The sequence below is a fragment of the Eulemur rufifrons genome, chromosome 9 (genome assembly GCF_041146395.1).
Source record: "Eulemur rufifrons isolate Redbay chromosome 9, OSU_ERuf_1, whole genome shotgun sequence".
Classification (NCBI taxonomy): Eukaryota; Metazoa; Chordata; class Mammalia; order Primates; family Lemuridae; genus Eulemur; species Eulemur rufifrons.
This window is the reverse complement of record NC_090991.1, coordinates 51,335,782-51,359,847: the sequence shown is the minus strand read 5'-3', so window position 1 is coordinate 51,359,847 and position 24,066 is coordinate 51,335,782. Positions and strand designations below refer to the sequence as shown.

Here is a 24,066-nt window from a genome sequence, read left to right as displayed (position 1 = left end):
ACTGTTGTGCCCTGTGATTTGCAGTAAGATATTCAGGGTCAGCAAACGTGGGAACTGTGAGGCAATCTCTCTGAACACCCTTGGTGGGGCCTGCACAGGTTGCAGTGGGTGGTGGCAGTGTAGGGAGAGGGTTCCTGTGATCTGCAGGGGAGGATGAAAAGCCCAGGCAGACACCTTGGTTCAGATGTGGCCCCTTACACTCAGCAAAACAAAGAACTATTTTGAGTTTCCTAAAAGTGGGGAAAGCGAAAGGCACCCCACCCCTGTGACGGTGGCGGGGCCTGAGCCGTAGGAAGACAGGCTGGGCTGCAGCCAGTCCTCCCAAAAGCAGCCTCTGGCTGACCTCCCAGCATTTGCCTGGCCTGTTCTGAGGGCATCTGACCCAGGAGGTACACGGCCCCTCGGAGGGCAGGCTGGGGCACTCACTCGTCGCCCTCCGGGCAGAGGCCTGTAGCCTCGTCGTACTTGGTGCAGTAGACGTCAGGACTGTAGTTGAAGGTGCCGTCCCGACGGCGGATGGACCGGCGGCGCCGCTGGTTCACGAAGTGCCAGTGGAAGCAGGTGTAGGGCCGATGCTGTGTGCATTTGTGTTGCACAAAGAGTGGGCACTGCTCCGTGCGGAATTCCTTCAGGTACCTGCAGAGAGAGCGCCCGTGTAGGGCAGGCCGGGAGCAGAGTAAAACCCCCTGCTTCCTGAGGGCCCTACTCTGGGGTGCTAGTTTCACTGGGACCCTAGGAGAGACTCAAAGCTGTAAGGCTAGACCTCACCTTTCAGATCCATACCAAACCCAGGCTCTAAGCCGGCCTGAAAGGTAGGAACCACAGACTATAGTTAGCTATCGGCCGTGCTGACCAGCTAGTCTTAATCAGCAGCTTGGTCTGTGAGCCCCCCTGAGGTTTCCCACACCAAACCACTACACTAATCACAAAGGGCTGTAAACAAGAGCATGAGGAGCCTCTCCCAAATTTCCTTTCCTACACATCGCTGCTGCCCAGATCCACCTGCCAATTGCTGGAGGTCTCACCAGTACCACAAGCAGGGCTAAGGCTGTGGGAAGACAAATCTGCAGACAAGCATTTAGGGCGTCCCTCTGGACCAGACTCTGATAATTACTGTCCTGTCCACCTACTTCTTCCCAGAGACATTTCTCAGCAATACCAAGTGTTTTGGAAGGAGCTCATACTGGCATTCTGAAGAGATCCTCCCTCCCAGCCTGTCCTGTGTCCAGCAGTCTTCCAAGTGAGTACCTGCTGCAGCTAGCGTTATTCACATCCTGGGGATTTGAGGGCCGTCTCTGTTTGGCCTCCTCCGCACCTTGATTTATCTGTCTCTGTCCTGTGTGTATAATGGCCAACATACCCCCAAATCTCTGCTCCTACACCCCATCCAGTGGAAGGCCCCAGATCCACTGACCCCCTTACAGAACATACTGTCCAATGTGTTTTGTTCACTACATGTGTCCAGTTTGGAGTCTCTTAGATTGGGGGACTCTCCCGGGGGGAGGGGGGACAGGCACTCAGGGGAGTTCTCTTTATTCTCTCAAGTCTAACAATGCAACCAACTAATGTCTTGAGAGGGGGCATTTGGTGCCAGTGTGGAAGATTGTTCCAGAAGGCTCAGAGGTTGTACACAGAAGGGAGCGTGGAGGGAGCAACAGCCTGATCTGAAACAACTGCCTGGGCTCAGAGCACAGGCTGGATCTAAAGGGTCCAGCCCATATCTTTGGCTCATGCCAAGACACTCAGGGCCTTACTAGTCTGGCCATCATGAAGGTGTCGGGGCAGGGAGATCCAGAGCTGAGGCTTTTCAGGCAGGTTTTCTTTAATGCTAATGAAAAATACTTCCAGCCTTGAAGACTAAAGAAGTGCCTAGATGTGTGTCCCAGGGGTGGTGGTGGGTGGTGGCAGCTGGATGCTCCCTAAAGAGCACAACTGGATGGGTTAAGGGGCAGTGAAGCCTCTACACAGAGCCCTGCTGTTTATTCAGCACCTATTTACTGAGCACCTACTAGGTGCAGGCATGGTGCTGAGCAACAAGGACTCCAAGGAAGGGGCAGGTCTCGTCCTTAGAAAGTTCACATATTCATGGGAGAGACATAAGTTACAGGTGGAATTAATCCTGTGAGAAGGCTTATGAGGGAGGTTTGCTTAGGCCCTCAGGAACCTAAAAGAAGGATCCTTGACCACGGCTGCGACAGAGGAAGGAGGAAAGGGGAAGGGGAGGAGGGGAACTAGTGTACGATTTGGGGAAGTGTTTTAGGCAAAGGGTATGAGCTTGGAGATACAGTGTGTCTGGTTCCAAGAGCTCCACTGCCTTTCTGGAAAGTGAGTGGAGCAGGAAAGGAAGTGAAACAGGGAGGCGAAAATGAGGTAAGGTGTAGAAGGCAAATTTCAGGGGTATGATCTCTGGGCCCCAGGTGCATTCTGAAGACACCCGGCAAAAATCTGGAAAGCTCCCTAGGGCCTGATGCTCTCCTTTCCTTTTTGGCATTTAAACAAAAGCTCTTGGCCAGGCGTGGTGGCTCAAGCCTGTAATCCTAGCACTCTGGGAGGCCAAGGTGGGAGGATCGCTCGAGATCAGGAGTTCGAGACCAGCCTGAGCAAGAGCGAAACCTCGTCTCTACTAAAAAATAGAAAGAAATTAACCGGACAACTAAAAATATATAGAAAAAATTAGCCAGGCATGGTGGCACATGCTTGTAGTCCCCGCTACTCGGGAGGCTGAGGCAGGAGGATCGCTTGAGCCCAGGAGTTTGAGGTTGCTGTGAGCTAGGCTGACGCCATAGCACTCTAGCCCTGGGCAACAGAGTGAGACTCTGTCTCAAAAAAAAAAAAAAAAGAAAGAAAGAAAGAAAGAAAATGACAACATAAACAAAAGCTCTTTCTTCCTCTCCCTCCCTGTCTGGTTGCACAGAAACCTGTGCTCTCATGCTGCACAAAGGTACCACGTTCTGACACTAAGTTGAGACACCCATGCCCCAAACTACTAGGCAAATTCCTCTCCTGGGAGGTACATACTCCTCCTGACTCTTTGGACCCACTGAGAAATTTAGGAGGTCATAGGTAGAAAATGGGAAACAAGGAATTTTTTTGAGAGGGGGAAGCTGAGCTCAGACCCAGGTGCAGAGAAGACTGAAGTGCAGTTAGAATTGGCAGATTAAGTACAGAAAACCCAGTTAAACTGGAATTTGAAATAAACACTGATGATTTAGCGTAAGTATGTCCCAAATATTACAGGGGATATACTTAAAGAAATTATCTGTTGCTTATCTGAAATTCCAATCTAACTGGCATCCTGTATTTTTTTTTTATTATTATTAGAGATGGGGTCTCACTATGTTGTCCAGACTGGAGTACAGTGGCTGTTCATAGGCACAACCATGGTACACTGCAGCCTCAAACACCTGGCCTCAAGTGATCCTCCTGCCTCAGCCTCCCAAGTAACTGGGAAAAAAGGCTCATGCCACCACACCTGGCTGGCACCCTGTGTTTTTATTTGCTAAACTTGGCAATCCTAAGAGTGACACTTGTCAACGTGGTGTCAGTGCCCCAGTGAAAGCACAAGGAGATAGAAGGAAATCTAGGATGTGGTCACCCTGACTCTGGGCACAGTCTGTCCCTCTTTGAGAAGAAGAGGTCCCTGAGGGCAGGGACTAGACCTGGCGAGTCTTACTTGGGGAAGACATGTCCACAGTGTCACATGCAGATGAGGTTCCACGGGGGCTCTGGTTGACAAGGATACCACAGATAAGAACAGTGAAGCAACAAATTCCCTCATTTTAAGGCTCTTCATTTGCATTCCCACTGCCACCACCCCAGGTCAGAGACTCGGGGCATTTTCATCATCTGGTCTCCCTGCTTTTGGCCTCTCCCTGTTCAGGTTACACTGCACCGTGCTCAGGACTCTTCCTAGAGCCCAAATTTAACTCTTACTTTCTTGGAAGATTTCAGTCTCCTCCAATAGTTGCTGACTAAACACCAACTATTTAGTCTGGTGCTCTAGGCCCTACATACACAGCCTGCACAGGGTACTTTCCCAAATTGTTTCCCTCGATTCGTCTCCATTCCAGCCAGTAAAACTTGAGTCCCTGATGTCTTGCAAATAGACCTTTGACTTTCCTGCCTTTGCTCATGTCCCTCTTCCTCACCTTTAGAAATATTTCAAGGCTGAATTCCGTGGTAATGAATCTTTGATGCCACCACCTCTATGAATAAAGCCTTCCTGGGCTACCTATCTTCTTGTCCTTGTCCTCTTAAGTTTTTATGACACTTTCTTTTTTTTTTTTTTTGGGACAGAGTCTCATTCTGTTGTCCTGGCTAGAGTGCTGTGGCATCAGCCTAGCTCACAGCAACCTCAAATTCCTGGTCTCAAGAGATCCTCCTGCCTTAGCCTTCCAAGTAGCTGGGACTACAGCACTCATCACCACCCCCAGCTAATTTTTTCTATTTTTAGTAGAGATGTGGTCTTGCTCTCGCTCTTGCTCAGGCTGGTCTCAAACTCCAGAGCTCAAGCAATCCTCCCGCCTCGGTCTCCCAGAGTGCTAGGATTACAGGCATGAGTCACTGTGCCTGGCTTACCGCACTTTCTTCAGACATTTCTTTAGACATACTAATAACATGTACATTTTTCTCTACTAGATTATAAATTTCTTGATGGCAAGTTTCTAAGAACCCAGTATAGTACCTTGATTAAGACAGGGTTGAAAAACAAAATTTGCTGAATGAAATCAGCAAAGGAATACATCAAGAAATAAAAAAGACACAAAAAGAGCAAAGTTCACAAGGCAACACCACCAACAGGCTCGTGATGCCACCACGAGACAGAGCATGGAGAGCTGGAATCCTAATCCTATTCCTCTGTGAGCAGCACTATAGTGCAGTAACTTGTATCTTAGCAGACATGGCTGGACTTGTCCTGCAGAAAAGCCCCTCTTGAGGGAAGGAGCCGAAAGCCCACTTTCAACCAATTATAATCAGATCAGAGAAAATTCTAACCTTTTGTTTAAGTCATTAAAGGAACTGTACCATCCCTTACCTAGAAGCCAAAATATTTGCTCAGCATTTCCCATTCTCCCTCTCCCCTCCCAGCTCTTTTTAACAGGGAAGCAATGCCCAAAGGCAGGAGAAAACCACTCAGAAATCCCTCTTTTCTACTTTTCATGGATTGAAACAAAACCTAAGTTTTCAGTGGAAATGCACAAGTGTCTCTGTTAAGCTCTAATCCATCTTTCCATTTCAAAGGTCTGAAAGCACAAGATCTAAGACACTAAAAAGGGTGAGACCCGCTCCTCAGTGACAATCTGCTCTCAGAAATCCAAGAAGTCTGGGGTCTAAGCAAGGAGGAAAGATTTACCAACCACCTGCCCCTTTCAAGATCTGGGGAGGGAGCAGGGACACAGAGCTGAATTCTCCACACTCTCATCTCGCAGGAACACCCACAATCAAGATAAAAGCCTATAAGCACAGACTAGTTTCAAATTAGAATTAACTCGAGGCCTTAGTGACCTACAGTGGACAGGATGAGTCAAGAAACCACCTGGGCCCTGCGCAAGTGAACACTGTCAGAGAAAGCCAACCCTTACACCAAGAAGGGACCAGCAAAGCCTGGAGGGGCACACTGGCAGAGCTCCACTTTTGAGAAGCAGCGCCTTCACACATGCCCCACTGCGGGCTGACGTTAAACCAAAGGACATCATGTTAACTATTCTATTGATGGCTCATTGATAAATGTAAAAGGTTATCAAGAAAGTAACATGCCCACTTAAAAAAAATTGGAAAATGGAGAAAAGGGCCAAACTGCCTTTTGTCCCACCACCCTTGGTAGCCTTTTGGCACATTTTCTTCCAGCATTTTTACATAGATATAGTCATGATATATCATATTGCTTAACAAAATTATTAATACTCTTTAAAAACTACTAAAATCACATAAATGGCATGCACTGTTTTTAAAAAATCAAATAATACTGATTTATTTTCAATTTATTGGATTCTCTTTATTTTCCAAAATTCTAAGAAACAGCAAAAGTCAGGCTACATGAAATCTAAATTCAATAACTTGCCCCACTAACCTACAACAGTGATAACAAGTAAGAGAGTAACAATAAATTAGGTAAAACACATCATCCTTAAGAAGGCGTTAAATCAAATGCTAAATTGCAACCAGCTCATTTTCCAGCTAATCTTTAAATTCTTTCCCAAGTTGTCTCATTTAATAATCAGTTTGGGTGTTTCACTCCCTTCTGGGGAGGAGTGTGAGAATTTGAACACACAATGAATAAACAAAAGTACTAGAAATGAGTGACAGAAAAACTAGTAAGTTTAGAGGCTATACAGCGAAAAGTAGCATTTTAAACTGTATCTAGTTCCCTGCTGCTTCCAGAACTGCTTGGCCTCATGCTGACCTCCTCCCCTCCCTGCAAACAAACTCAACTCTAGAGCAAGGGTCAGAGAGTTTTTCCTGTAAAGGACCAGATATAGTAAATATTTTAGACTTTGAGGGCCACAAGGCAAAAGTGAGAATATTAGGTACTTATATAAGAAAGTAAACAAATTCCTACAAATCTTTTATTTATGAAATTAAAAGTATAATAATTGATATTTTTTTGTAATACAGGTCTACTAATAAGAATGGATTTCTTCTTAGGGGGATAAAACATTTTGCAACGTTGGGAGATCCCTTTTGTCAAAATTGATTACAAATGTTCACCTGTTAATGCTGATTCTGTAATGATTATTTTACATATTTCATCCTTGAAAATGTCTTTTCGGGCCGGGCACGGTGGCTCACGCCTGTAATCCTAGAACTCTGGGAGGCCGAGGTGGGAGGATTGTTTTGAGCTCAGGAGTTCAAGACCAGCCTGAGCAAGAGGGAGACCCCCATCTCTACTAAATATAGAAAGAAACTAGCTGGACAACTAAAAATATATAGAAAAAATTAACCAGGGATGGTGGCGCATGCCTGTAGTCCCAGCTACTCGGGAGGCTGAGGCAGAAGGATTGCTTCAGCCCAGGAGCTGGACGTTGCTGTGAGCTAGGCTGATGCCACGGCACTCTAGCCCGGGCAAGAGTGAGACTCTGTCTCAAAAAAAAAAAAAAAAAAAAAAAGAAAGAAAGAAAATGTCTTTTCACATAGGCAGGTACTACCAAATGCTGACATCATTTCATAAACTTATGATTTTACTATTATATATTTTTAGAGACAAGGTCTCACTCTGTTGCCCAAGCTGAGCTCAAACTCCTGCCCCCAAGTGATCTTCCTACCTCAGCCTCCCAAAGCCCTGGGATTACAGACGTGAGCCACCATGCCCAGCCACACGCCTCCGATTTTAATTGAGCATATTCATCTTTTGGATGACACACATATTCCATTAGTCTTGATGCTTCTCTTTTAATCACTTCCAATTGAAGGTTTGGTGTAAAATCAGTTGCACAGGTAAGTAAATGGCTTTTGAAATGTGGAAATTTCCTTTGCATTCACATAACGATGCAAAATCACTGCTAGAACCACAGTTTGCATTTCGAAAATGCATCCACGGTAAACGTGTGTAGGAATGGAGAGTTGTCTTTGTTTTCACTTTTGACAGCAGAGAAAGTACATGTGGCAGCTTAATAGGACATAATGATTTAAACATTAGTGGTCGTCAAAACGACTGTATTGCAGCATAGGGTTTACATAAGCACTGTTTCGCTTTGTAATTTTAGGTTGAATTCATTAAGAAACATTACCAAGTCTGTAGCAACAGCTAATTTCTAAAGCCATTCAGCATACAATAATAGTGGATGAGAACAATTCTTCTCATTCAGAAAAATTTCAATCTCAGACCTGAGGCTCAAGAAATTTCAAGAAAACTGTACCACTGCTAAAGCCATCAAACTGCTGTGTGGAAGGGCATGTCAGAACATTCAGCATCTTGGCTAGATGCGGTGGCTCACACCTGTAATCCTTGCACTTTGGGAAGCTAAGGCAGGTAAATGGCCTGCGGTCAGGAATTTGAGACCAGCCAGAGCAAGAGTGAAACCTCCATCTCTATAAAAAATAGAAAAAATTAGCCAGGCATGGTGGCAAGAGCCTGTAGTCTCAGTCACTCAGGAGGCTGAGGCAGGAGGATTCTCTTAAGCCCAGAATTTTGAGGTTGCAGTGAGCTATGAACACGCCGCTGCAGCACTCTAGGCCTGGGCAACAGAGCAAGACCCTGTGTCACCAAAAAAAGAAAAAAAAAAAAGAAGAAAAGAAAAGAATATTCAGCTGACAAAAATTCATGGAACTGACGTCAGTTAAACCTACATGATTGAAATTCATCACTAACACTAATAGTGCAATGACACATAATAAATTCAAATACTTTCTGCAAAGTACCTGTTGATGAATAATGCAATGAATAACCTTACATTTTCACAAGCTTTGTAAATTTGTCCAATTAAATATTTTTCTGCTCCACACATATTTTTACCACCATCAGCTGTAAAAGATATTAACCGACGATACTGCAGGTTGTGCTGAATTAGAGTTTTAACTTTTTTGAAAATATTCTCACCTGTAGTTGTTCCAAGCCAACTACTCATGGACGCTAATTCTTGTCACTCCAAACCTGACATTGGCTCCATGATTCATAAATAAGCAAAAGCTAAACAGTAACAGTATCATTTGTGGATTCATCAAGAGCCAAGGAAACTACAAGAAATCATTTGCCTTCTTTTTTATTTTTTTTATTTTTAGGGTAAGGTTCACGGGCCCCGAGAGAGGGGCCTGAGAAGTCGCCCATTTGCCTTCTTTTTCAATTGACTACTCCTGCTACTCCCAATGTCCTCAACATTTGGAGTAACTGTTCCTGCTGAAAGGCTAACACTCAAAACAAATTTGTTTTCTCTGGACACACTTCTTCAGCTGCTGCAATCAAACACCATTTAATTAACTCAACGTCAGTAACTGGCTTTTCTTGCTTGACTAACAAATGAGCCAGTCAAACTTACTTCAGTTGTAGCCTCATTTTCATTTTCATGAAGAAATTCTGCTGTGATAAATATTCCTTTTAAGTTTTCTAATGTTCCTGACTGTTGTTTTCCTGTGAGTTGGGGATACTGTGATGAGTGCTTGGTCTGGTGATGGCTGATTTCAGCCAAGCAATCTTTATTAGGTGCTTTGCCACCAAATTTGACAACAAAATAACCCACACTCCAAGTGCCTTAAAAGCACAACATTCCAAGTCCAGTTTTTCCCTCCCATTTTGAGAGGAATGCATTGGTAATAAAAAATAAATAAAATGCTGTGGTCTGCTGATAGGCACAGCACAGGAAACACTGATGAGAGCACCAAGCAGCAGTGCAAAGGGATTGAGTGCCACGTATGGTCTCTGTGGCAACTAATCAACTCTGCAGCTGTGGCACAAGGCAGCCACAGATGCTACGTAAACAAAAGAGCATAGGTTCAAATAAAGCTTTACTTATGGACTCCTTGAAGTTCGTATAATTTTCACATATCATGAAATATTCTTTTGCAACCATTAAAAAATGTAAAACCTGAGGCCGGGCACAGTGGCTCATGCTTGTAATCCCAGGGCTTTGGGAGGCCGAGGCAAGCGGATTGCTTGAGGCCAGGAGTTTGAGAACAGCCTGGGCAACACAGTGAAACCTCATCTCCACAAAAAAATAAGAAAAATCAGCTGGGCATGGTAGGGCACGCCTGTAGTCCTAGCTACTTTAAAGGCTGAGATGGGCAGATTGCTTAAGCCCAAGATTTGGTGGCTATGGTGAGTTGAGACTGCATCACTGCACTAGAACCTGGGCAAGAGAGCGAGATCCTGCCTCTAAAAACTAGAAAAAAAAAAATAAAAGTAAAAACCATTCTTAGTTCATGGGCTACACACAAGCAGACAGCAGGCTGGATCTGGCATGAAAGTCCCCAGTTTGCCCATCTCTGCTCTAAAGGGTTGGTATGCCCCAACGCATCACACCCTCGACTCACATCTCCATACTTCTGATCATGCTGTCTCCTGTGTCTAGATCACCCTTCTGGCTTCTCTGCCCTGAGGGTTCCCTAACACTGCCTGCCCCGTGGTGTTACCTGCTCTCTCCTGTGTTCCTACTGCACCGTGTGAATACAGGTGGTATGGTCTTACAGCAGTCGCAGTTGATTCTAACTGCTTTGTACACAGTCGCGTCTATTCACCTCTGTACCCCTGCTGAGACCTGGCCCATAGCAGGTGCTAAGGCATGTGCTAAACTGGAAAAACAAAACCAAAAACAAAAAAAAAACAAACAGAAAGCATTCCAAGCCGTGTAAGCCTTCCAAGCAGTACAAAGCAGCTCTGCACTAACCCAGCAAAACATGGAGAAGCAACTCTTAACCTCTGACTTAGACGCTCCTGGCAACTAAGACACCAGTAACCATCTACTTTCCACAATGTCTGCTCAGACTTGTTCCTCACCTGAACGCTAAAATTGAGATCTTCAGCCTCATAAGCACCGTAGAAAAGCAGCCAGTGGACAGCTGACCCTCCCGTTGTAACTGTTGCTAGGAATGTGCAGAGGACACTACAATGTATTAAATTCCTTTTTCTGTTTCCTCCAACAACTAAGGGTATTACGATGACTATTTGGCAGAAGCCGGGTACAACCTAAAGATGTATTAAGTGAAAGAGAAAAAATAAAAGTATGTACCTTGACTATAATTAGGTAAAATATATGCAGAAAGAAAAACTGGAAGGAAAAACCTATCCAATATTATTGACATTAGGGGTTATCTTATCTTTACTTTAATTGTGATTAATTATTTTAGAATTCAAAACCAAAAACTCATTAGGAAAGAAATACATGATATTAATGGCAACCTGACAGGGAATCTATCCTGATCCAAAACTGAAGGAAAGACATGTGTTGCTCGTGAGCCAGAAGAGTTCCCTTACGTTAAAAGTGAACTGTGTGCTAAATCTTGTTGTAAAGTGAATGACTGTTTGAATGTCGTCCTGTTTATGATCTGTAAAATCTGATGTGGACACATCTATCGATTTGAATAGAAGCAAACAGGCAAGACAATGATGGCCTCTGGAGGACTGAGACAAACTAAGAGAGAGGGACGGTGCTGCAACACCAGGGTTGCGCAGCACTTGGTGACTGCCCAAATGCACAGTGAACAGCAAGACTGGAGACAACAAAAGGGGCCACAGACTGAGCCAACAGAATCAACTCCCTCCGGACATTGTTCGCCGACAGACATCATTCGCCGGGAGGACGCAGGCCATGAGTTTTGAGCTGGAGGGCCCAGCGAGGAAGCGCCTGCTTCCGAGGAGCCTGCTGCTTTCCCGGCCAGTCAGCAGTCACTCCTCACGAGCCTCGTGCCAACTTGACAGATTTGCCTATATCCCTAGTAAACCACCCATGTTCATCTTTATTACAGATAGTCTTATAAAAACTGAATTTCATCTTTTTCTACAAATATATACAAACTTTAACGTGGAAATGGAATCTTAAAAGTGCAAGAAATGGCCCTAATCTTAAACATTCTTTTTTCTCTTTTAATTTTTTTCTGCTTAAACATTATCTATTGAAATTTAACCATAATAACAGCATTCTGCAACTAACACCAAAGGAAAGGAAAGGAAAAAAAAGTAAACAAACCTGTCATTGTTGAAGATTATACTGTAGTAGCCAAAGGCTCAAATGACACTTATCAGTAATCTGTTTTCCATATTAATACTGACCCTACCGGCCACTTATTTTCTTCCCCATGTGTATCTTCTAAAACGAAATTTAGTCACGGAGCTCATAGTTCATGGCTTATCAAAGATTCTTCATTTTAAGTTTCAGAATATTTGTTGTTTTGTTTTGTTTTCTTGAGACAGGGTCTCACGCTGTTGCCCAGGCTAGAGTGCAGCGGCATCATCATAGCTCAGTATAGCCTCAAACCCCTGTGCTCGAGCATCCTCCTCCCTCAGTCTCCAGAGCAGCTGGGACTACAGATGTGCACCACCATGCCCGGCTAATTTTTCTATAGAGACAGGGCCTCACTCTTGCTCTGGGTAGCCTCAAACTCCTGACCTCAAGCAATCCTCCCACCTCAACCTCCCAAAGTGCTGGGATCACAGGCGTGAGCCACCATGCCCAGCCAAGAATAAAATATTTTTTAATTTCAAAGAGATATAAGAGCATACCAGATTAGAATTCTAAATTATTTATCTTTATCCAAGTACATATGTATTTCTTATACGCTGCTGAAAATCTTCCCTTATTTTTGAAAACTTGTTAGGTAAACTACTAGCAGTCCTACATTCACTATTTACAAGGACATATATACATGTTCTGTGTAACACCAAACAAGACCTAGAAACCATACAACTTTGCAACAATAATCACACCAGTGGGAGTTTACTAAAAAATGGCTTTTAAAAAACAAGGCCAGGCCGGGCGCGGTGGCTCACGCCTGTAATCCCAGCACTCTGGGAGGCCGAGACGGGTGGATCGCTCGAGGTCAGGAGTTCGAGACCAGCCTGAGCAAGAGCGAGACCCCGTCTCTACTAAAAAAAATAGAAAGAAATTATATGGACAACCAAAATATATATATACAAAAAATTAGCCGGGCATGGTGGCGCATGCCTGTAGTCCCAGCTACTCGGGAGGCTGAGGCAGTAGGATCGCTTAAGCCCAGGAGTTTGAGGTTGCTGTGAGCTAGGCTGACGCCACGGCACTCACTCTAGCCCGGGCAACAGAGTGAGACTCTGTCTCAAAAAAAAAAAAAAAAAAAAAAAAACAAGGCCAAATAAAGCTATAATTGGTGGCGTGTAAATATTTAGATGAGTCTGATACAGCACTTATAGAGATGTGGCTTCCAAATCTTCTGAAATGATCCTGATTTAAAACATTCTCTCTGGTAGAAAAGCAAACTCAGAGAGTATTATTTAGGCAAATAAAATAAGTGTCTAGTGAATTTCTGAGGTATGAACCTTTCATGCAGCCTTTGATCCCATAACCAGCCTTTAGCCAAAGAGTAAATACAGTAAGATCTTAGGGCCAGTATGAAGCCCCTAGATATGATGAAACTATCCTACTACGAAGACATACACAGGAACCCACATGTAAGTGCTACAGGCACTCAAGCAAGTTAGTGCTTTAAGGTGGAGAAGCTCCTCACTGACCATTAATATTTTAGCCCACTTTTCACTGGGACTCACTGGGGCTCACCTGTGAGCTCTCCTGGCCCTAAGAACTAACAAGAGCCATAAAGGGTACAACATTGGTGTACAACTAGTCCTGGGTGTCCCTGGTCCCTTAATTGTCCGCTTGCCAGAAGAAGCCTAGAGCTGGTGAAAATAAAGGAGAGAAAATTCACGTGAGGATCACTCGTCACTGATGGCTGGGGAATATGTGAGGAGTACTAAAAACCCTGGTTCATTCTTCCCCAGATTGGATAATATGTTGACTTAATTCAAAGTTTTTCTGCACATAGCTGGCCTGAAATGCCTCCAATTTTATGAACATGTTAGTATATATATTTAAATTAACATTTTATTTTGTACATTGCTTTCTGTATAACAAAGTATTCGGCCCTATAAGAGTGGGTCAGTTTATTTATTTATTTTTTGAGAGAATCTCGCTCTGTTGCCTGGACTAGAGTGCCGTGGCATCAGCTTAGCTCACAGCAACCTCAAACTCCTGGGCTCAAGCGATGCTCCTGCCTCAGCCTCCTGAGTAGCTGGGACTACAGGCGTGCGCCCATCATGTCTGGTTTTTTCCTTTTTTTTTTTTTTTTTTGTTGAGACAGAGGCTCACTTTGTTGCCCAGGCTAGAGGGAGTGCCGTGTCGTCAGCTTAGCTCACAGCAACCTCAGACTCCTCGGCTTAAGCGATCCTACTGCCTCAGCCTCCCGAGTAGCTGGGACTACAGGCATGCGCCACTATGCCCGGCTAATTTTTTCTATATAGATTTTTAGTTGTCCATATAATGTCTTTCTATTTTTAGTAGAGACGGGGTCTCGCTCAGGCTGGCCTCGAACTCCTGACCTTGAGCGATCCACCCGCCTCAGCCTCCCAGAGTGCTAGGATTACAGGCGTGAGCCACCGCGCCCGGCCATGTCTGGTTTTTTCTATCTTTAGTTGTTTGGCTAATTTCTTTCTGTTTTTAGTAGAGATGGTGGTGGAGGGTGGGGGGGGGTGGTCTCACTCTTGCTGAGGCTGGTCTCGAACTCCTGACCTCAAGTGATCCTCTCGCCTCTGCCTCCCAGAGTGCTAGGATTACAGGCGTGAGCCACTGCACCCAACCAGTGGGTCAGTTTAGAATATACATCCATCAGGTACGATTCTAGCAGTTTGGTGGAGGCTCTAACAAAGACTAGATACTGAAGTAAGATTCGAGTGGATGTGGAAGAGAGGCCTGTCCTCTGAAGCCAACATCGACCCACACATGCCCTATGAAGTGAAGAATCTATTTTAGTATGGGTGCAGCTCAAGAAGGCATTTGATCAAGGCTGTTGAAGGGGGTAGCAATGCAACTGAAAGCAGTGGGTTGGGGCCTTGCTCAAATATCGGTAAGAACAGTACTTACACTGTACTAAGTGCCAGGTATTGTTTTAAGCACTTTACATATATTAACTCATTTAATCCTCATAACAACCCTCTGAGACAGGTACTATTGCTATTCTCAGGAAACTGATACACAAAGAGGTAAATCACTTGCCCAAGGTCCCACAGCTAGTAAGCAGCCGAGCTGGGCCTCAAACCCAGGTAGTATGACCCTGGAGTTGGTATACTTAACCATCATGCTGTCTGTTAACTAAGCTTTTCTTAATTGAGGTAAAGGGAAAACAAGAGTAATAGCAAATGAGCACCAGTGACTCTCTAGAAGCTGTTTAGAATACGTCAGAGAGAGTTTTTGACAGGCTATGATCACAATACCACAAAATAAGTTACCAAAATAAAAACAGAAATGTTAACTCTAACATACTGTACTAGTTATTTAATATATATTTTATGTATTCATTATAAAGTACTCTTACTTCGATAGTAATATATAAGTTACTTTATAATTAGGAAATATAAGTCTCTAATTTATATTTAGATAGGTCTGATTCACATAAATCCTAAAGTAGCAAGCTACCAAATGCCTGGCACCTCTTAACAATAAAAGTGACATCAAAAAGATATAGAAAAGTTCTTACCAAAATTAATAAAAGCTTAGATATAGAAACTTTGCATCTAGATGAACAATGAAAAAAAAGAGAAAAAGAAAAAAGAAACTACTACTTGAATCTTTTAGGTCATAAAACACCATGCTAAAAGTTTTAATCAACCTCTTCTTTACAGAACATAACTACCTGTCTTCAGTGGGGGTAGTTTTGTGAATAGGCCAAAATTTTATAGGAAGGTGGGACATGGACCTTCCCACTCCTCGTTAGAAGTCATTTTGTTAGGACTTATGGTGGCCATATGGTGTTTCAAATGCTAACAGGAAACAAATGAGTCAACTTATGAACATGAAAAGCAAACTGTGAAATAAAGAATAAGGAAAGGAGAGGAAACAGTTCAATAAGCTCAGATGTGACATGATACTGTCACAGGCCTTATATCTTCATCTCCTAAATAAATTGAGCCACCAACAGGAAAAAAAGTCACCTCACAGAGAATGCTATGAGATTTTTAAGTCGCTAGACTCCTTTCCATCTTCTCCTCCTCCTCAGCTCTTGATACTGCTGTCAAATTCTACACACTGGCAAAGAAAAAAGGGGTGAAAGTTGAGGGATTTTATAAAGAAATAATAAAAAGTTTGTTGTGATTACTTGAACTAATATAGTATAGCCATTGATATCATTTTAAATTCCTAAAACACATGGCCTGTCCTTAAAGAAATGCCCGTGTGAACCTTAAAACAATCACCACAATACCTGAAGAATGGACTCTATTACATTTTAGCAAGACAGCAACCTTCTCTTCTGCCTCCCACCCACCCCAGGAAGTAAATGCCATTTCCTTTTATAAAGGCATTGGTAAAAATCTGCTTGTTCCTTGTAATGACCATCAAATTAGAGATAATCTAAAGTATAACTGCACTAGGACTCTCAAGCTTCTTTTGAGCACACACTTATCTCAAAAGCACCTCCACAGACTTATAACATGGGGGCATTTACCTAGAATAGATTAGATACACAGGGACCAAGCCATTGAGAAAGCTGGGAAAAGGGCACCGAATTGTTTTGCAAACCACGGGCTTTCCCATACTGAACCGATGCTGCTGGGCATTGACAATAGGCCATGTGGCTCAAAGGCCTCTCTGTAGTAGTAAGGACTCATTTGCACTTTTTTTTATTTAATCTTTTTAAAAAGGTGAGATATAATTCAGACAGCATAAAAACTCACCACTTTTAAGTGCACATTTCAGTAGTTTTTATTGTATTCACCACGTTATGTAACCATCATCACTATCTAATTCCAGAACATTTCATCACCCCAAAAATAAACACTGTACCTGTTATCCCATGCACTGATTTTACCCAAACTTTGTCCACAGTTATCTCTGTTGCCCAGGCAGGTATTTTAAGATGACTGGCTGGGGTGAATCTATAGAGTATCTATATGGTAAGAAAACAAGAAAGCTACATTGTCCAGAAGATACTAAACCCAAATTCTTGGCATTTTTAGCAATTAGGCTAACATAATTTTTATACATTGGCTAAGAATGGCAGAGAAACTTACATTCAACATCCATCTTCACATAACACATTAGTGTGCCCCAAATTCATCCAACAGGTTAAAAGAAGGGAAGACAATCTACTAGGATTAGCCATAACTGTCCATAGTTGCAATTTCAAAATATAGAAGATGCATATGGATAATGGGAAAACCTCCTTTAGTATCAAGCATAGCTGGATTAAGAAAACACAACAACAACAAAACAAAAAACTTAATCATTAAGCAAATATTGCTCAGTCTGGGAAAATAATCACTAGACCAGTCCACTATTTAAAGTAATGTAGCTTTAAATGCAACCTTACTTTCATCACTCTTCTGACCTAGAGTCTTTCCTAATGAGAAAAATAACCATTCGGCAAAGGTCTGGCAGGAAAGCCTGCAGATGTGTGTTGCTCAGCCTGCTGCAGGGCTCTAATTACCTAAGTGTGCTCATGGCTTCTAAGACACACAGGAAGGAGACCTCACCTTCAGGCATCAGGGTGTTGAGAGCGGGAGGAAGTGTAGGTCCACGAGGGTGTCTTGCTTTTGTGCACTTATCTGGGGTGCTATTTCCAGAGAAGGAGCTCCTTTATAGAGTGTGCCCAAGATGGATTTCTCTAAGTTGCTCTCAGAGTTGTCCAGCTGCCCTCACCAATAAGTCACAGTCTTTGTAGGATGATAGAAACCACCAGTCAAAGCAGATGCATATGGATTGTGGGGAAGCCTTCTTTAGTATCTAACATAGCTGGATTAAAACAAAAAAACTTAACCATTAAGCAAATCTCGACTTTAATTATTAATTTAGATTATAGCAAATATTGACTAGGTGTTAAGCTTAAGAGTCTACCCTTAGCATGAGCACTTAACACTTATTAATGAGGATTTTGTGGGTTTGATTCAAGGCCACGGTGAACCCTTAATTTTTGTCCTGCAAGAAATTAGTTCTACTTGATAAACAAGTAAATAAAATACAGAAATGTTTATTAGTAATTGAACTCATTTTCGCTGAGGTTGCTTAGTAACACTTCCAGTGACTTCTGTTGTGCAATAAGTTGTACTCTAGTAATATATTTACAATTTTATTGCAACTTACAATAATGACTTACATACATGTTCATTTCTTGGATTTTCCAAAACACAATCAAATGCAATCAAGTGAAGTTCATGACATCTATATAATGTACAAATAACAAAATTGCTTCAGAAGAGTTATCTACGGAAGTACAGCTACATTATCTTTGTTTAATGATGCCAAGGAAACAAGTTTTAAATTAAAATGATGCCTGGATAGATGAGGCTATAAAGCATTTCTCCTCTGTCTACCTATTAGAAATCACCCAGTGGCCAGAAAACTTCAACAAACACTAAACTAGAATTTCATTTTCCTTTAACACCAAGGCATTAAGAAGTCTGAGAATCAACTGCATAACTACTACAGTTGAAAGAATGCAAAAATGACCTGTCTTTGAGGCATACTTCCTCTTATGGGGCAAAATAATGAGGTCAGAAATGTGGATATTTTAGATGGTAGTTTTTTGTGGCCTTTCAACTATACATTTTTAATAATATAATTGTCATACAGTAAAAAGCCAAAAGTTAGCTAAACTTACATTTTGAGATGTAATTGCTACAAAACTACCCATTCTTAAATGTTTTTATAAAACTCTTAAAAAAGACAGACCTATTATTAAAGCTGGATTAAATTCATTCTTTGTCAAATGAAAAGACAAATTACCTAGTAAAACGAGGTTACACAGTTCTTATATTGGAAGAGTATGAATATACATAATCATTTTACTCAGTGCTAATCAAATACTCAGAGCTATACAACAGAGGATATTCTGACAACAGTTTTCTAAAAGGATTGGATTCTTAAGTGTAGCACAAGTGCCTGCTACACCAGTTTGCTGAAAGGATTATTCCAAAGTCTCCCTTAAAGCAAGATTATTCAAGAGTTTAGAAAAAAATACCAACAAAATAATTATCCTTCAAACTATGTTATGAATAATCCTCTTGGTTTAGGAAAAGGAGGGCTCAAACTTTAAGGACTTTAACTGAGACATAAGAATAAAGGGCAAGAAAGGGAAACCTACTGGAAGGTAATTTTTGTTTTTGGTGGATTCAACCATGCTTGCCAAGATTGCCATTATGATGAGTGAGACTGAACTTTCACACAAGTTTCTCTGGGTTTTTTCAACAACCACAGCATGTCACATAATTTCAAATAACATCAGGTATAAAAATACACAAAATTAATTAATTAATGTATAAGAAAGTTTAATTTGACAGGTAAAAAATACCAATATTCAAAAGGGGTCTACCTCTGTACTCAATGGGATCAATGGAATAGATATGGCTATGGTTTCAGATTGAAACACTACTGGAAATTCATGCTGCAAGGGAGAATGAAAAAACGCTAGGCAGCTCAAAATTTTATAGCAAATACTGAAATTAAAATCAAAATGCTCCAGGCCAGGTGCGGTGGCTCACGCCTATCATCCCAGCACTTTGGGAAGCCAGCCTGGACAACATAGGGAGACCCCTGTCTCTACAAAAAATAAAAAACTTAGATGGGCACGATGGTACACACCTGTAGTCCCAGCTAATTGGGAGGATCAGCCCAGGCAACAGAATGAGATCTTGTCTCTAAAAAAACCCAAAATGTTCCTGTCCCCTAACTCCCAAAGGCAACAAGTTGGTAGGCTGAGGCAGGAGGATACCTTGAACCCAGGAGTTGGAGTCCAGCCCGGGCAACACAGCGAGGCTGTCTCTTAAAAATAATAATAATAATTCAGAGCTGCCAAGTGTACTGGTGTCATCATATGTGTTCTCACGCTCCCTGCACCTCAGAGGGGGGATGACAAGGGGATGAAGCTTTCCAAATTATCACAGCTTCTGAATGCCCTACATCTACCAATAAAGACAACTGATTTCTATTTCTGATTTTTGAAACACACACACGTGTGAACAAAGAGATAGGAATGACAACAACCTCCAATCATCTAATCAAGCATGGGCATTTCATCTACTTCTGTTGATTTTAAGGAGGTTCTAAGACACCTCAAGAGCCTGACTGCTCTGTACTTACCCAAAGAATGGAAAGACAGATTTTAAACAAATGAGCATCAAGAGGACAATGACTCAGATATTGACATTTACACAGCTGTTCACTTGTTTCATCTGTCAATTCCAAAATGATCTGAAAGCCTTTCTAATAGAGTCCATAGTATACTCAATGACAACACAACATAAAATACAGGCTGCTAAAACCAAAATTCTCATTACTCAAAATGTGTTTGGTATTTTACTGGAAACCATGATCTAAGCAAAGAGTTATAAAGAAGTTCCAATTATGTGATGTTTTCAGATTTGCAAATCAAGACCACACTGTTGTGTGACCACACCATTCAACTCGTCAGTATTCTCTGAAGTGAGACCATCTCACCAAAACAAACGGAAGGACTGCAGAAAAAACTCCAGTAGAAAGGACCAGCAAAGCAATGGCCATATTAGAAAACTTATAATTAACCTGAATGAGACTGCAGTCAAGAAGCTTAAATGATTTCAGCCAACACCAGAGAATCCCACAAAGAAATCAATATACCTCCTACAACCTATGATCGCCAGTCCAAGAAGTTGCCCAACGTCTCTGTAACAAGCAAGAAGTCCTCCTGTCTACTTCTAGTTCTTTCTTCTCCAACGGATGCTTTCTGCTCTTGGTACACTGAACTTAATTTAAGCGTTGTTCAACCCCCCAGGTTCCAAAACCTCCAGCAGTTGGGGATCCTTCTATCCATGCACATCACTCAGGAGTCCACGGGGATAAGAGGCACTCACAGAGCATCAGGGAAAGCGGAAAGCAGTATTCTGCATAACAGGAGGAACCTCCTCTTATTCCTTTCTTCCACAGCACTTAGCTCTAGGTAGTGCTTCATGTGGCTTGAAATGAAATAAAGACAGGGACCTAAACAAAGACACATGAAGATTTCCAGGAAGAGGTTTTTCCATCTTGCTGGACTCTTGTAGTGTCAGCATCTAGGGCTCCCACTAATGCTACACTTCGGCAGGGCCTGGGGACATAGTCGGACCCCCATCACCCTCGGGGTCCCTTCACTCAGGCTGGCTCTGCACAGCCCGCGAGGGGAATGGTCATGGGCACGCACCAGCATGATTTCGTCTTCGGAATGTTTATCTAAATCGACTGTTTAAGTGAATTCAAGCAAGGGTGGCCCTCGTGGACAACCTACAGGCCTTAGGACACAAAAAGCCTCCTGTGCACACTGCCTGGAGTTTCCTGACAGGACTTCACGCTAAACATCCTTCATAGGTGGTTCTAGGGCTGGCCCCTACGGAACTCGTCTGGGTCGTGTCTTGGACTTCGTATTGCCCCCCAAGGTGCCTAAAACTGTGATTTTATGGTCCGAGGAACAGTGAGGCCTCGAAGGCCTAGCCTAAGGAGTGTGCACTCCGCATCCCAAGCTCCCGCCTTCCCGACTCGGCGGCTGGGGCTGAGTTTCCCGCCCCACCGCCCGACCAGAGGATGGTGGCAGTTAGAGGCAGTTGGGACCGGCCCCAGCAGGTTGGAACCGGTCTGGGCCGGGCCGGAGGAGGAAGGGGGGGAGGAAGAGGCCGCCTCGCGCTCTCCCTGCGCGCGTGACTCACGCTGGCCGCTGACGTCAGGCGTGCGCGCGCGGCGGGAGGGGGCTCTACGTACGTGTAGTGCTGCGGTTTCTCGGGCTGTGCCTGCAGCACCTGAGCGGTAGCGGCCGGGGGCGCCGAGGAAGCTGCGGAGCCGCCGGGCCCGGGGCCCTTCGACATGGTCCTGTCTTCCTGCCTCTTCGCCGCTCCCCTTTTATTATTCAGTCTGCGCGGTCCGCGCCGAGGGCCCAGTGCGCCTGCGCCGCGCCACGGGAACGTGAAGACCCCCCACACGGCAGCAAGGGTTGCTGGGAGTTGTGGTCCTGTGTTCGGCTGGAATTTTACCTTCGGCAGAGGGTTGCTGGCGAAGCACGGGACCACAATACCCAGGGATCCTTGCGGACGGTGTCCCGGATGCTGACGGCTGGCGATGGCTTCTGGGAATTGCAGTCCGGTCGCGGTTCTCGTTTTTACCAGCGCGTTTTCAGTTTCATAGGGAAGCCTTTCCTTGAAATTGGAGTTCCTGAAGTAGAAGGGCCCTCGAGTTAGGGAGGTCCTAATGACTTCTGCGAAACAGTTCCAAGTGTAATTTCACTGCCAACAGTGTAATAATTACCCTGCCTCCATAATTAGTAGAGCTCGGGCACGGTTCTAACGCCGGCTCGGAGCAGTGCCTCCAAACAAGGCTTAAGAATCTGTATTGTCGGTACTTAACTCTGGGTCTTTGAACTGCAAACACCTGGAGTCTGCCGACATCCTCTTCATCCCTGCGGCCGGACTAACCTGAGAGGCATGAAGGAAAGTCAGCCTGCTGGAAGTAAGCTTGAGAAAGCTTTGCTAAAGAAGAGATGCACTACACAGTGCTGTTCACGCGCTTTTGCCGAGGTGCTTCATTTGCCTTTACCAACCCCGAAACCTGGAACTCCACGACTTGGGTCCCTTCTCTACTCGACACCTGGCCTGACCAACTTGTTTCCAGTACATTAAGGGCCAAGGAAGAATTTAATCTCCGCCTAGAATAGTCGCTGAGGTACACTGACAAGTTGCATGGGTGTTGAGAAGCATCACAATAGTGTCCAGAGGAAGGACCTGGGTTTGAGTAGGGGATGCAAGTTATTATCCACTCTAGTTTCCTTATTAGGACGTTAGTCTTTTTACTTAGGAAAATATCTTAGCCATGTTCGCTTCCAAAGCCAAAGTTCTTCGGCTTATAAAATAAGCCAGTTGCCCTAGACATAGACATTTTATTCTGTGAGCTTTAGAATGTTTTTCATAGATATTTGAACAATTGACATTTAACTTTTCCGTATGGAATCTATTTCAAATCCATTGTTTTTAATTTACATTTAATTAGATGGGATTATGTTAGCTAATGATTGTCTCATTGAAGAAACACATTCCGAATAACCTTAGGGGTGAAGGATGGTGGGGCTAATGGAAAATTTTTAGTGTTTAAGAGTGACACACACTTATTTTATTTAGCTTGGAGTTACTTCACATCAGAAGCCAAATTGTCAGTTTACAGAGTGGAGAAACTTATTTGCTAAACAGGCCAAATTAATTGTTTAGCCACTAGGGGCGTTTGCAAAGGAAAAATTCCAAAAAGACAAATAAAAGTTGTAGTGTATTGCTTTAATCCTAGGATTAAATCCAAGTAATTCGTTTATATGTTATTCCCAAAATACCTGTGTGATTTGACAGGAGAAATACAGTTCTCAACACTAGATTTTAAATAATACATGTATACCATGAGCTTCAGAGTAAATGTGTACTGGAAGAAGTGGGAGATGATATCATCCAAACTGCTTAATTTACAAAAGAGGAAACTGAAACCCAGAGAAGTTAATTAACTTGCACAAAGTTACGCAGTAAATTGGTGACGGAACAGGAACTGACTAGGACAGTAGCCTACATGCTGCATCACATTCCCTATTGTTTTCATTGTATAGACATTTTCAGTTCTTCCCCCTTTTTTCTCTTGCTTTTCCTTCCCGGTACCAATTTAGGAAAAGGAAAAACATACCTGTATGACTACCAAGTAAGAGAGGCAGACTATATCCACTAACCATCGTCAAGTGAATGAATGTAAATCCATACCTTGTTTCTCCTGGAATGGTTTTAGTTTCTCTCTAATAATTAGCAAAACTAGAAGGAAAATAGCAGAGGCATGGAAATGACAGGGTTCTATATCGCCTAGAAAAACCGTGGAACACAAAGGCTGGTCAATTTAGGAGCATTCCTCCTCCAGGCCATTTGAGTAGTCAAAAAAAGATGACAAGGTATGTTTTGGTTGAATCTCACAGCATTTGACAGCCTCCTATGTGCATCTAAACAGTCCCCTGTATCTTAGCTGGTTCTGAGAACAAAGCATAAGCCTCCATCTTAGTTTCTCTTCTCAGCATGGCATAACTGAAATAGGGTAAGTTTTCCTTACCTCAAAAGTTTTGAGTAGAAGGCAGAAATGAAAGTTGGTTATCACATAAAAGCTTAAATATATCATGATTAAATACATATTGTGCATGTTAAGATTCAAAAGACCGACATAATGAGAGGATTTTGGTATGAGAAATTGAGCCAAAAATGAGCTACTGTTTCAATTTGTGCATTTTTTTCTCACTATTGATACTGACACAGGCCTTTTGGTGTGGCAAGTAAATATTGTGGTATTTGTACCTATGTACAATAATCCTGAGTTGAAATCTATATGTACCTGTTTCTGCTACTTTTTATTTTAACAATTTAAAATATTCGCTGAACCAAGAGTCAGAACTATG

General features: G+C 43.1%; 1 protein-coding gene across 2 annotated transcripts in view; it reads right to left on the bottom strand.

Moving 5' to 3' along the window:
- UNK (unk zinc finger) overlaps window positions 1-21,490 on the bottom strand; it is a 34,017-nt gene extending 12,527 nt beyond the window's left edge. Inside the window, exons 1-2 of one of the 2 annotated variants that reach the window (XM_069481714.1) lie at window positions 21,369-21,490; window positions 427-636 (exon numbers count right to left, since the gene is read on the bottom strand). In XM_069481714.1, the coding sequence (XP_069337815.1) occupies window positions 427-636; window positions 21,369-21,472 (314 nt within the window). In that variant the 5' untranslated portion in view covers window positions 21,473-21,490. The remainder of the gene's footprint in view (window positions 1-426; window positions 637-21,368) is intronic. The other variant, XM_069481713.1, reaches the window with a different exon arrangement.
- Window positions 21,491-24,066: the final 2,576 nt, after the last annotated feature.